Source organism: Balaenoptera musculus, chromosome 6 (genome assembly GCF_009873245.2).
Source record: "Balaenoptera musculus isolate JJ_BM4_2016_0621 chromosome 6, mBalMus1.pri.v3, whole genome shotgun sequence".
NCBI classification, from domain to species: Eukaryota; Metazoa; Chordata; class Mammalia; order Artiodactyla; family Balaenopteridae; genus Balaenoptera; species Balaenoptera musculus.
This window is the reverse complement of record NC_045790.1, coordinates 27,214,054-27,227,715: the sequence shown is the minus strand read 5'-3', so window position 1 is coordinate 27,227,715 and position 13,662 is coordinate 27,214,054. Positions and strand designations below refer to the sequence as shown.

Genomic DNA, 13,662 nt, shown 5'->3' with positions numbered 1-13,662 from the left:
AAGAAATTTCTGTAAGGCATGATACGAATAAGTAAGTGAAAAAACAATCTCAAGTTTAAAAGTGAAGGATGAGAAGTCAAAGCCTGTGAAATTTTATTTATGCAAAAGAATAAAGATACCTATTTTAAAAGGATTGATTTAAACTTATGTTTTTCAGCTTTTCCTGTTCCTTGAACATGAAACTGCTTCCAACTCAAAAAGATTTAAGATAGGTAATTATTAAACAAACACTCTTTACCTTCTCTCTGCAAAAAAACAGAAAGCCAAGTCCCTATTTTATTTATGGTAAACCAAATTATTTTCAGTTAAGAATATTGGCAACTGCACGAAACAGATTATCAGATATGTCAGCAGGAAGGTATGAGCTGTACAATGCATTACAAAAAGTCCCAAAAGAAAATAAGATGGTAAAAACAATCATAGAAAAATGATAAAACACAAACAAAATAAGAAAACGCCAGATATTTACAGCCTCCCTCTGAAATGTGACTTGTTCTACGTTCAGCATAAAACAAACCTAGAGAACATTTCTCGATGCGCATCACAGATGAAGCTGGTGCCAGCCGGTTTGACGGAGGAGACATTGGTTCCAAGAAGGGAGAAATGCACAGTTAGCAACTTGCTGGAATTAAAACAATGTCTTGGGTCTTCCTGCAATTGTTACTGAAAATGACACAAAGTAAATGCTCCAATATGGTCTTACAGAAATGACTTGTTTGTCACCACATTTCAGAACAAACTACTGAGAGTCACAGGCACCGGGTCTGGGAAAGCAGAGATGGATGGCCACGCAGCCAGGTGAGGGGTGTTTATCTTTGTGAGGTCGGAGTAGGGAAGCAGGGCTCTATAGCCTGGACGCTTCTGCACTAATGAGTCTTCTAATAATCAGCTCGTGGTTTTTTGTTTAACTTCAGATCAATCCTGTGCCGGTTTTTATTCTTTCGTTTTTTATGGCTGCTATGATGACTCCCTGAGGAAGTAGAAGAAGCAGCCTTCTGAGGTTTCACTCCCTGCACAGATCCATCCAGATCCTCAGGGTCCTCCTGGCTGGGCTCATTTTCCTGACTGTGGAAGTCTGGAGAAGTATCATTTTCCGTCCCACTTCCTGGCTCCCTCTTTTCAATGAGCTCGTCCTGAACTCCTGCCAATGCACTTACTGCAGCTGCTGAAGTAACTGAGGATTTACTGAAGAGCCGCTCTGCTTCCTTAAACTTCCGGTTCCTTCTATCGTTTTTGCTATTGGAGTTTTTTTGGTTGGTCAGATACCGATCCCAGCCACGAATAATGTTGCGATACATCTGAGTGTCTTCCAGGTAGCTTCCTTCAAAAGCATAGATCTGTCTCTCCAAGTTTGCCAGTGTTTCCGCCAGCTCCTGCTTCCACTTCACGAGCTCCGCCAGCTCCCGCCAGGTGTCTGGGATCTGCGGCGGCACCGCCTTGTTATGCATCGCCATGTTGTGCCGAGGCGGGCGGTGGCGGCACCGGGCTGGGGGCGGTAATACAAGATTAATGTTAGAGAAAGAAATTTCAAAGAAGGTGAAATTGAAAAAGACCAAAAAGAAAAAAGAAAAAAGAAAGAACTCTATCAACAGCTATAGTCATAGCACTAGATAGATTTTAACTAAGTTAAACCTGAGTTTTTAATGGATTTTCCATAGTTTCAATTTTTCTTTTAATTTAGTTTTTGTAACAAAACCTCATTTCCCTTATTTTACTTTATAAGGAAAAACTAATTCACTTTTTAAATATTCATATTTAAAGTTTTCTTTTTCCTTTCAGATAACAATCATAATGCCAACAACTTAGACTCCCAGGGTATCTTTGGGTCTTCACTGATGACCAGTTGGCCAACTATTATAAAGATCTATGTCAATAGTTCTCAGTGTTCAGCAGAGACTGAGGGTTTGTATGCACATCTCTCTTCCACCTTGAGACTCCCCAGGGCTGTTGGCCCACACTTTGTTTGGTTTGAGTGGATGGAAATTTCCAAGAAGGTGTCAATACATGTGTACATCCCCTTTTATGAATCTATTGCATGGTTCTGTGTTTTTTAATATGATGGTTCTATTGACAGTGGTCATCACCATCAATTATACATGAACAATAAGGTCAGAGGGAGGTGGCCAACATGGCTGATTAGGAAGACCCTGAGATCACCTCCTCCCAAGGGCACACCAAAATTAAAACTATTTACAAAGAAACTATCAATGAGAATGACCTAAAGACTAGTAGAAAACATCTTCTACCACTAAGGATATAAAAAGGGAACCACAAAGAGAAGTGTAGGAGAGGTGGAGACATGGTATAGTCAAGACTCACACCCCCAAGTAGACTACTCACATACAGGAGGATAATCACAATTGCAGAGGTTATCCCCAAAGAGTGAGGGGTCTGAGTCCTACATCAGGCTCCCCAGCCTGGGGAATCCTGCAATGGGAAGGTGATACCCCCCAAACTTTGGCTTTGAAGGCCAGCAGGGCTTACTGAAGGAGAACCAGAGAGCTGTAGGAAACAGAATCTCCAATCTTAAAGCATGCACAAAAAATCTTACATGTTCCAAGACCCATGGCAGAAGCAGTAATTTGAAAGGAGCCTGAGTCCTTTCACACTTGCTTATCTTAGAGAGCCTCTCAAAGAGACAGGAGGCAACTGGAACTCATCCTGGTGACATAGATGCAGGCAGCACCTACTTTGGGGAACTTGTTCTACCATGAGGACACGGGTGCTGGCAAGCACCATTTCAGAATCCTCCCTATAGATTTTTAGTGCTGGGGCCTGGTCACATCCACCAACCTGTCAGCACCAGTCCAAGCAGCTAGCTGGGCAGGGACACAGCGCTCGAATTGTACTAAGTACATGCCTATCAATAATTACTTTAGGCAAGGGAGGGGGCTGGCACAGCTGCAGACTGCAGCAGAGTAGGTGAAGTGTGGGAGTCAGCAGGACAAGCTGGTGTGCCAAGTCAGCACTCCCTCCCTCCCCTTACCCTTCAGGGGTGGGGAATTTAAAAAATATTAATAGTTACTTTATTTTTTAAAATTTATTTGGGTATAGTTGCTTCAAAATGTTGTGCTAGTTTCTGCTGTACAGTGAAATGAATCAGCCATACATATACACATATCCCTTCCCTTCTGGATTTCCCTCCCATCTATGTCACCACAGAGCATCGAGCAGAGTTCCCCATGCTATACAGCAGGCTCTCACTAGTTATCTATGCCATACATAGCAGTGTATATATGTCAATCCCAATCTCCCAATTCACCCTACCCCTCCTTCACCCACTTGGTGTCCATACGTTTGTTCTCTACATCTGTGTCTCTATTTCTGCTTTGCAAATAGGTTCATCTGTACCATTTTTCTAGATTCCACATACATGTGTTAATATACAATATTTGTTTTTCTCTTTCTGACTTATTTCACTCTGTATGACAGTCTCTATGTCCATCCACATCTTTACAAATGACCCAATTTTGTTCCATTAACAATTCATCTCTTTATAGACATTTAGGTTGCTTCTATGTCCTGGTTATTGTAAATATTGCTGCAATGAACATTGGGGTGCATGTGTCTTTTTGAATTATGGTTTTCTCAGAGTATATGTCCAGTAGTGGCATTAATGGGTCATATGGTAGTTCTATTTTTAGTTTTTTAAGGAAGCTCCATACTGTTCTCCATAGTGGCTGAATCAGTTTACATTCCCACCAACAGTTCAAGAGGGTTTCCTTCTCTCCACACCCTCTCCAGTATTTACTGTTTGTAGATTTTTTGATGATGGCCATTCTGACCAGTGTGAGGTGATACCTCTTGTAGTTTTGATTTGCATTCCTCTAATAATTAGTGATGTTGAATATCTTTTCATGTGCCTCTTGACCATCAGTATGTCTTCTTGGAGAAATGTCTATTTAAGTCTTCTGCCCACTTTTTGATTGGGTTGTTTGTTTTTTGGATATTGAGCTGCATGAGCTGTTTGTAAATTTTGGAGACAAATCCCTTGATTGCAAATCCATTGTTTGCAAATTTTTCTCTTATTCTGTGGGTTGTCTTTTCATTTTGTTTATGATTTCCTTTGCTGTGTAAAAGCTTTTAAGTTTAATTGGGTCCTGTTTGTTTATTTTTGGTTTTTTTTTTCATTACTCTAGGAGGTGGGTCAAAAAAGATCAGTTATGATTTATGTCAAAGAGTGTTCTTCCTATGTTTTCCTCTAAGAGTTTTATAGTGTCTGGTCTTACATTTAGGTCTTTAATCCATTTTGGGTTTATTTTTGGGTACGGTGTTAGGGAGTGTTCTAATTTCATTCTTTTACATGTAGCTGTCCAGTTTTCCCAGCTCCACTTATTGAAGAGACTGTCTTTTCTCCATTGTATATTCTTGTCTCCTTTGTCAAAGATAAGGTGACCATATGTGTGTGTGTTTAACTCTGGGCTTTCTATCTTGTTCCATTGATCTATATTTCTGTTTTTGTGCCAGTACCATACTGTCTTGATTACTGTAGCTTTGTAGTATAGTCTGAAGTCAGGGAACCTGATTCCTTCAGCTCCGTTTTTCTTTCTCAAGACTGCTTTGGCTATTCGGGGTCTTTTGTGTTTCCATACAAACTGTAAAGTTTTTTGTTCTAATTCTGTGAAAAATGCCATTGGTAATTTGACAGGGATTGCATTGAATCTGTAGATTGCTTTGGGTAGATTTGCATTTTCACAATATTGATTCTTCCAATAAAAGAACATGGTATATCTCTCCATCTGTTTGTGTCATCTTTGATTTCTTTCATCGGTGTCATGTAGTTTTCTGAGTACAGGTCTTTTGTCACCTTAGGTAAGTTTGTTCCTAGGTATTTGATTCTTTTTGGTACAATGGTAAATGGGATTGTTTCCTTGATTTCTCTTTCTGATCTTTCATTGTTAGTGTATAGGACTGCAAGAGCTTACTTTGTATTAATTTTGTATCCTGCAACTTTACCAAATTCATTGATCAGCTCTAGTAATTTAGGATTTTCTACATATAGGATCATGTCATCTGCAAACAGTGACAGTTTCACTTTTTCGTTTCTAATTTAGATTCTTTTATTTCTTTTTCTTCTCTGATTGCCATGGCTAGGACTTCCAAAACTATGTAGAATAATAGTAGTAAGAGTGGACACCCTTGTTTTGTTCCTGATCTTAGAGGAAATGCTTTCAGTTTTTCACCATTAAGAATGATGTTTGCTGTGGGTTTGTCATATATAGCCTTTATTATGTTGAGGTAGTTTCCCTCTATGCCCACTTTCTAAAGAGTTTTTATCATAAATCAGTGTTGAATTTCATCAAAAACTTTTTCTACATCTATTGAGATGATCATATGGTTTTTATTCTTCAATTTGTTGATATAGAGTACCATATTGATTGATTTGCATATATTGAAGAATCCTTGCACCCCTGGAATAAATCCCACTTGATCATGGTGTATGATTCTTTTACTGTGTTGTTGGATTCTGTTTGCTAGTATTTTGTTGAGGACTTTTGCATCTATGTTCATCAGTGATATTTGCCTATAATTTTCTTTTTGTGATGTTTTTGGCTGGCTTTGGTATTAGGGTGATGGTGGCCTCATAGAATGAGCTTGGGAGTGTTCCTTCCTCTGCAATTTTTTGGAAGAGTTTGAGAAAGATGTGTGTTAACTCTTCTCTAAATATTTGATAGAATTTGCCTGTGAGGCCATCTGGTCCTGGAATTTTGTTTGTTGGAAGATTTTTAACGACAATTTCAATTTTATTACTTGTGATTTGTCTATTTATATTTTCTATTTCTTCCTGGTTCAGTCCTGGAAAATTATATCTTTCTAAGAATTTGTCCATTTCTTCCAGGTTGTGCATTCTCTCGACATATAGGTTTTTACGGTAGTCTCTTATGATCCCTTGTATCTGTGGTGTCTGTTGTAATTTCTCCTTTCTCATTTCTAATTTTATTGATTTGAATCCTCTCCATTTTTTTCCTGATGAGTCTGGCTAAAGGTTTATCAATTTCGTTTATCTTCTCAAAGAGCCAGGTTTTAGTTTCATTGATTTTTGCTATTGTTTTCTTTGTTTCTATTTCATTTTTTCTGCTCTGATTTTTATGCTTTCTTTCCTTCTACTCACTTTGGGGATTTTTTTTTATTGTTGTTGTTGTTATTCTTTCTCTAGTTGCTTTAGGTGTAAGATTAGGTTGTTTATTTGAGATTTTTCTTGTTTCTTGAGGTAGAATTGTATTGTTATAAACTTCCCACTTAGAGCTGCTTTTTCTGCATCCCATAGTTTTTGGGTCATCATGTTTACATTGTCATTTGTTTCTATGTATTTTTTAATTTCTTCTTTGATTTCTTCAGTGATAACTTGGTTATTTAATAGCATATTGTTTAGCCTCCATGTATTTGTATTTTTTACAATTTTTTTCCTGCAATTGATTTCTAATCTCATAGCGCTGTGCTTGGAAAAGATGCTTGATATGATTTCAGTATTCTTAAATTTGCCAAGGATTGATTTCTAACCCAAGATGTGATCTATCCTGGACAATGTTCCGTGTGAACTTGAGAAGAAAGTGTATTCTGCTGCTTTTGGATAGAATGTCCTATAAGTGTCAATTAATTCTATCTGGTCTTTTGTGTCATTTCAAGCTTATGTTTCCTTATTAATTTTCTGTCTGGATGATCTGTTCATTGGTCTAAGTGGGGTGTTAAAGTCCCCCAGTACAATTGTGTTACTGTTGATTTTGCTTTTACTGCTGTTAACATTTGCCTTATGTATTCAAATGCTCCTATGTTGGGTGCATAAATATTTACTATTGTTATATCTTTTTCTTGGATTGATCCCTTGATCATTATGTAGTGTCCTTCCTTGTCTCTTGTAACAGGCTTTGTTTTAAAGTCTATTTTGTCTTTTATGAGTATTGCTACTCCAGCTTTATTTTGACTTCCATTTTCATGGAACATCTTTTTTCATCCCCTCACTTTCAGTCTGTATGTGTCCCTAGGTCTGAAGTGGGTCTCTTTAGACAGCATATATACAGGTCTTGTTTTTGTATCCATTCAGCCAGTCTGTAGCTTTGGTTGGAGCATTTAATCCATTTACATTTAAGATAATTATCAATATGTATGTTCCTATTGCCATTTTCTTAATTGTTTTGGGTTTGTTTTTGAAGGTTTTTTTCTTCTCTTGTGTTTTTCTCACCTAGAGAATTTCCTTTAGCATTTGTTGTAAAGCTGGTTTGGTGGTGCTGAATTCTCTTAACTTTTGCTGGTCTGTAAAATTTTTATTTCTCCATCGAATCTGAATGAGATCCTTGTTGGGTAAAGTAATTTTAGTTGTAGATTTTTCCCTTTCATCACTTTAAATATATCCTGCCATTCCTTCTGGTCTGCAGAGTTTCTGCTGAAAAATCTGCAGATAATCTTATGGGGATTCCCTTGTGTGTTATTTTTTGTTTTCCCCTTGCTGCTTTTAATATTTTTCTTTGGATTTAATTTTTGTTAGTTTGATTAATATATGTCTTGGCGTGTTTCTCCTTGGGTTTATCCTGAGTGAGACTCTCTGCACTTCCTGGACTTGGGTGGCTATTTCCTTTCCCATGTTAAGGAGGTTTCCAACTATAATCTCTTCATATATTTTCTCAGAACGTTTCTCTTTCTCTTCTTCTTCTGGGACCCCAATAATTTGAATGTTGGTGCATTTAATGTTGTCCCAGACGTCTCTGAGACTGTCTTCATTTCTTTTCATTATTTTTTTCTTTATTCTGCTCCTCAGCAGGTATTTCCACCATTCTGTGTTCCAGCTCACTATTCATTTTTCTGCCTTAGTTATTCTGCCATTGATTCCTTCTAGTGTAGTTTTCATTTCAGTTGTTGTGTTGTTCATCTCTGCATGTTTGTTCTTTAGTTCTTCTAATTCCTTGTTAAACATTTCTTGTATTTTCTCAATCCATGCCTCCTTCTATTTCCGAGATTTTGGATCATCTTTACTATCATTACTTTGATTTCTTTTTCAGGTAGGTTACCTATTTACTCTTCATTTATTTGTTCTTGTAGGTTTTTACCTTGCTCCTTTGTCTGTAACATATTTTTTGTCATCTCATTTTTTAAAATGGCTTAGGTTGTGTTCCTGTCTTCCAGGTTGTTTGGCCTGAGGCCTCCAGCACTGGAGTTTGCAAGCAGTTGGGTGGAGCTGGGTCTTGGTGCCAAACTGAGAACCTTGGGAGAGCTCACACTGATTAATATTCCCTGGTGTCTGAGGTTCTCTGTTAGTCCAGTGGCTTGGACTCAGCACTTCCACCACAGGTGCTCAGGCCTGACCCCTGGCCTGGGAACCAAGACCCAGCAAGCTGCAACAGCATGGCAAAAAATAAACAGAGAGACAACAAACAAAAAAGAGGAGGACAATCACAAAGAATAAAAAATAAAATAAAATTAGGAAAATAAAAAATACATTAGAAAAAATAAATAAAAATGAAACAACAACAACAAAAAAAACAGATCCACAGCAGCAAAAAATAAAAAATAAAAAATACATAAATACATAAAATGAAAAATAAAATTAAAAGATAAGAATAAAAAAATAAAACAATAAAAAAAGAAAAAAAAAGAAAACTTCCCTGGTGTCTCCACTATCTGTGTCCTTCCCCCAAAGTGAGCTACAGCCAATCCCTGCCTCCCCAGTAGGCACTCTAAGACCTCTAGGTAGGTCTCTGTACCCGCTGTGTCAGCCCCATCTCTGTGCATGTTCCTCTCACGTGTCTGCTCCTGAAGCTGGCCTGGTGCACCCATGCCTGCGCAGGCCAGCTGGGGAACAGACCTCCACGGGTATGCCCACAGGGACCAGTGCAGTCTTAGGAGGTCTTGGGGGCATGGCACTTGGCTGGCCTGGATCCGCACAGCCAAAGGAGGCCCTGTCAGGGGTGGCACTCAGGCTGTCAGGATCCATGTGGCCCTCAGAGGCTTTGGTGGGGTTTGTGCTCAGGACTGGGACCTGCACAGGCAGAAAAGGCTTTAGCAGAGGTGGGGCTCAGGCCTGAGACCCGTACAGTGGAGGGAGTCCTTGGGGGGCCCAGGCCAGGGACCTGCTTGGCTAGAGGGGTCTCTGGGGAAGGGCTTAAGCCCAGGACCCTAGCAGGCTCACCAGGGCCTGAGCAGGTGAGGGAGACCCCAGCCATATTCCCCTCTGATCCCCCTATCCCCTGAAGGCCTCTCTTCACCCCTGCTGATCCCCTTTCTGTGAGTGGGCCCCTCTGAGTGTGGGAACCTCTCTTCTTCCCCAGCCCCCCTCAGGGACACTGGTCCCATCCTACCTCCACTTTTCTTCCCTGCTCCTTCCTGTCACATTCTACCTGGTCACACAAGGATTCCTCCTGTCCCCTTAGGGGCCTGAGGGCCACCCACCCAGCATCCAGTAGGTGCTTTGTGAGAATTGCTCTGATGCATTCCCACAGCACCTGTGAGGAGATGTAAACTCCACGTCCTCATACTCTGCCATATTGACTCCCAATAATAGTTACTTTAAATGTAAGTGGACTAAAGACACTACTCAGAAGACATAGAGTGATTGAATGGATACAAAAACAAGACCCATATATATGCTGCCAAGAAGAGACTCACTTTAGATCTAAAGAAACACACAGACTAAATGTGAGACAATGAAAAAAGGTATTCCAAGCAAATAAAAATGAAAAGAAAGCCACAGTAGCAATACTTATAATCAGACAAAATATGCTTTAAAACAAAGACTATTACAAGAGACAAAGAAGGACACTACATAATGATCAAGGGATCAATCCAAGAAGAAGATATAACAATTGTAATTATATGCACCCAACATAGGAGCACCTCAATATATAAGGCAAATATTAGTGGACATAAAAGGAGAAATTGACAGTAACACAAAAATAGTAGGGAGCATTAACACCACATTTATGTCAATGGACAGATTATCCAGACAGAAAATCAACAAGGAAACACTGGCCCTAAATGACACATTAGACCAAATGGACTAGATATAGATATAGACATAGACATAGATATTGATATAGATATATAGAGAGAACAGATAGATCACATGCTAGGCTACAAAACGTCTCAGTAATTTAAGATTTAAATTATATCAAACATCTTTTCTGACCACAATGCTATGAGACTAGAAATCATCTACAGGAAAAAACTGCAAAAAAAAGACAAACACATGGACAGTAAACAGTATGCTACTAAACAACCAATGATGCACTGAAGAAATCAAAGAAGAAATTAAAAATAACTGGAGACAAATGAAAATGAAAACACAATGTTCCAGAAAATGCAATTTTAAGAGGGACATTTATAGCAATACTAGCTTATGTCAGGCAACAAGAAAATTCTCAAATAAACAACCTTATCTTATACTTAAAGGAACTAGAAAAAGAAGAACAAACAAAAACCAAAGTTAGTAGAAGGAAAGAAATCATAAAGATCAGAGAAGAAGCAAATAAAATGGAGACTTAAAAACCAATTTAAAAAATCAATTAAACTAAGAGCTGCTTCTTTTAAAAGATAGGGGAAAAAATCGTAAACCTTTCCCCAGACTACTCATCCATAAAAAAAAGAGAGAGGGCCCAAATTAATAAATTCAGAAATGAAAAAGAAGTTACAACTGACACCACAGAAATACAATGGATCATAAATCATTACTATAAAAAGTTATATGCCAATAAAAATGGACAACCTAGAAGAAATGAACAAATTCCTAGAAAGGTACAATCTCCCAAAACTGAATTGGAAAGAAATAGAAAATATGAATAGACAAATTACCAGTAGTGAAATTGAATCCATAGTTTAAAATCTCCCAACAAACATAATTCTAGGACCAGATGGTTTCACAGGTGAATTCTGTGGAACACTTAGAGAAGAATTAATGCCTATCCTTCTCAAACCATTCCAAAAAATTGCTGGGAAAACAATACTTGCAAACTAATTCTATGAGGTCAGCATCACCCTGATACAAAAAACAAAGATACCACACACACACACAAAAATTAGAAGCCAATATCACTGATGAACTTAGATGCAAAATCCTCAACAAAATATTAGCAAACCAAATTTAACAATACTTTAAAAAGGTTAAACACCATGATCAAGTGGTATTTATTCCAGGGATGCAAGGATGGTTCAATATCCACAAATCAATCTATGTGATATACCACATTAACAAACTGAAGAATAAAAATCACATGATCATCTCAATAGATGCAGAAAAAGCTTTTGACAAAACTCAACATCCATTATGGTAAAAACTCCCAGAAAATGGGTATAGAAGGAACATACCTCAACATAATAAAGGCCATATATGACAAGTTTACACACAACCATACTCAATCGTGGAAAGCTGAAAGCATTCCCTCTAAGATCAGGAACAAGACAAGGATACCCACTCTTGCCATTTTTATTCAATGTAGTATTGGAAATTGCAGGCACAACAATCAAACAAAAAAAGAAAAAGAAATAAAAGAAATCCAAATTGGAAAACACAACATTTTCACTGTTTACAGATGAGCTGATACTTATGTAGAAAATTATAAAGACACCACCAAAAAACTACTAGAGTTCATCACTGAAATTAGTAAAGTTGCAGGATATAAAATTAATATAAAGAAATCTGTTGTGCATTATACACTAACAATGAACTATCAGAAAGAGAAATTAAGATAACAATCTCATTTACAATTGTATCTAAAAGAATAAAATACCTAAGAATAAATTTAACCTGGGAGGTTAATGACTTTCATTCAGAAAATTATAAGACTTTGATGAAACAAACGAAAGATGACAGTAATATATGGCTATACCACGTTCATGGATGGGAAGGACTAATATTGTTAAAATGACCATGCTACCCAAGGCAATCTACAAATTCAATTCAATCCCTATCAAAATATAAGTGACATTTCCACACCACTGGAACAAATATACAATTTGTATGGAAACACAAAAGACTCTGAATATCCAAAATAATCTTGAGGAAAAAAGAATAAATCTGGGAGCATCATGCCTCCTGATTTCAAACTTTATTAAAAAGCTACAGTCATCAAAACAATATGATACTGGCACAAAAACAGACACATAGATTAATGGAACAGAATAGAGAGCCCAGAAATGAATGGACACTTATATGCTAAATAAATCTATGACAAAGGAGGCAAGAATATACAATGGGGAAAATACAGTCTTTTCAATAAATGGTGTTGGGAAATCCGTATGGCTGATGCAAAGAATCAAACTATTTTCTCACACTACATACAAAAGTGAACGAAAAATGGGATAAAGACTTAAATGTAAGACCCAAAACCATAAAACTTCTAGAAGAAAACAGTCAGTATGCTCTTTGACGCCAGTCTTAGCAATATGTTTTTGGATATGTCTCCTCAGGCAAGGGACACCAAAGCAAAAATAAACAAATAAGACCACATCAAAATAAAAACCTTCTTGCACGGCAAAGGAAATGATTAACAAAAAAGTATGCCTACCGAATGGAGAAGGTACTTGCAAACAATATATCTGTTAAGGGGTTAATATGAGAAATACATAAAGAATTCATACAACTAAACATCAAAAAACCAAACAACCCCATTGAAAAATGGGCAGAGGAGCTAAATAGACATTTTTTCAAAGAAGACATACAGATTACCAACAGGCATATGAAAAGATGCTCAACATCGCAAATCATCATGGAAATGCAAATTAAAACCACAATGAGATATCACCTCACATGTGTCAGGATGACTTTTATCAAAGGACAACAAAATAACAAGTGTTGGTGAGGATGTAGAGAAAAGGGAACATTCATCCACTGTTGGTGGGAATATAAATTGGTGCAGCCATTATTGGAAAAACAATATGAAGGTTCATCAAAAAATTAAAAATAAAACTACCATATGATCCAGCATTTCCAATCCTGGGTATTTATATGGAGAAAATGAAAAAACACTAATTTGAAGATATGTACACACCTATGTTCATTGCACCATTATTTACAATAGCCAAGACATGGAAGCAGCCTAAGTGCCTATCGATAGATGAATGGATATAGAAGATGTGGTATATATGTTGGGTGTGTACACACACACACACACACACACACACACACACAGAAAATGGAATATTACTCAACCATAAAAAAGAATTAAGTCTTGCCTTTTGCAACAACATGGATGGACCTTGAGGGTATTATGCTAAGTGAAATAAGTCAGAGAAGACAAATACCATATGACTCCTCTTATATGTGGAATCTGAAAAAAAATAATGAACAAACATAACAAAACAGATACAGAGAAGAAACAGATGGTTGCCAGAGGACAGAGTTGTGAGGGAATGAAAGAAATAGTTGAGGGAGATTAAGAGGTACAAACTTCCCATTACAAAATAAATGAGTCACAGACATGGAAAGTACTGTGTGGGGAATAAGTCAATAATTATGTAATATCTTTGTATGGTGGCAGATGGTAACATAGAGGAGCAAAATTTGCCACTCCAAAATGTTTCTTTGTCATGTGCATTATAATGAACTGAAAAAAATCAGGACCCAAAAGATTTAGGAGGAAATTTTGAACCTCCTCTTCACTGCCTAAAGAATGTAGATGGAAGGCCTGTTCCAGGAAGTGCTATCACCACAGATAACTATACTGTGAGCTAGGTTTG

General features: G+C 37.5%; 1 protein-coding gene across 1 annotated transcript; it reads right to left on the bottom strand.

Annotated features, from left to right (window-relative positions):
* Window positions 1-607: 607 nt before the first annotated feature.
* Window positions 608-1,454, bottom strand: LOC118897122 (chromatin modification-related protein MEAF6-like). Its single transcript, XM_036855995.1, has one exon. It carries the CDS (start codon window positions 1,452-1,454, stop codon window positions 879-881), a length of 576 nt encoding a protein of 191 aa, XP_036711890.1. The 3' UTR covers window positions 608-878.
* Window positions 1,455-13,662: the final 12,208 nt, after the last annotated feature.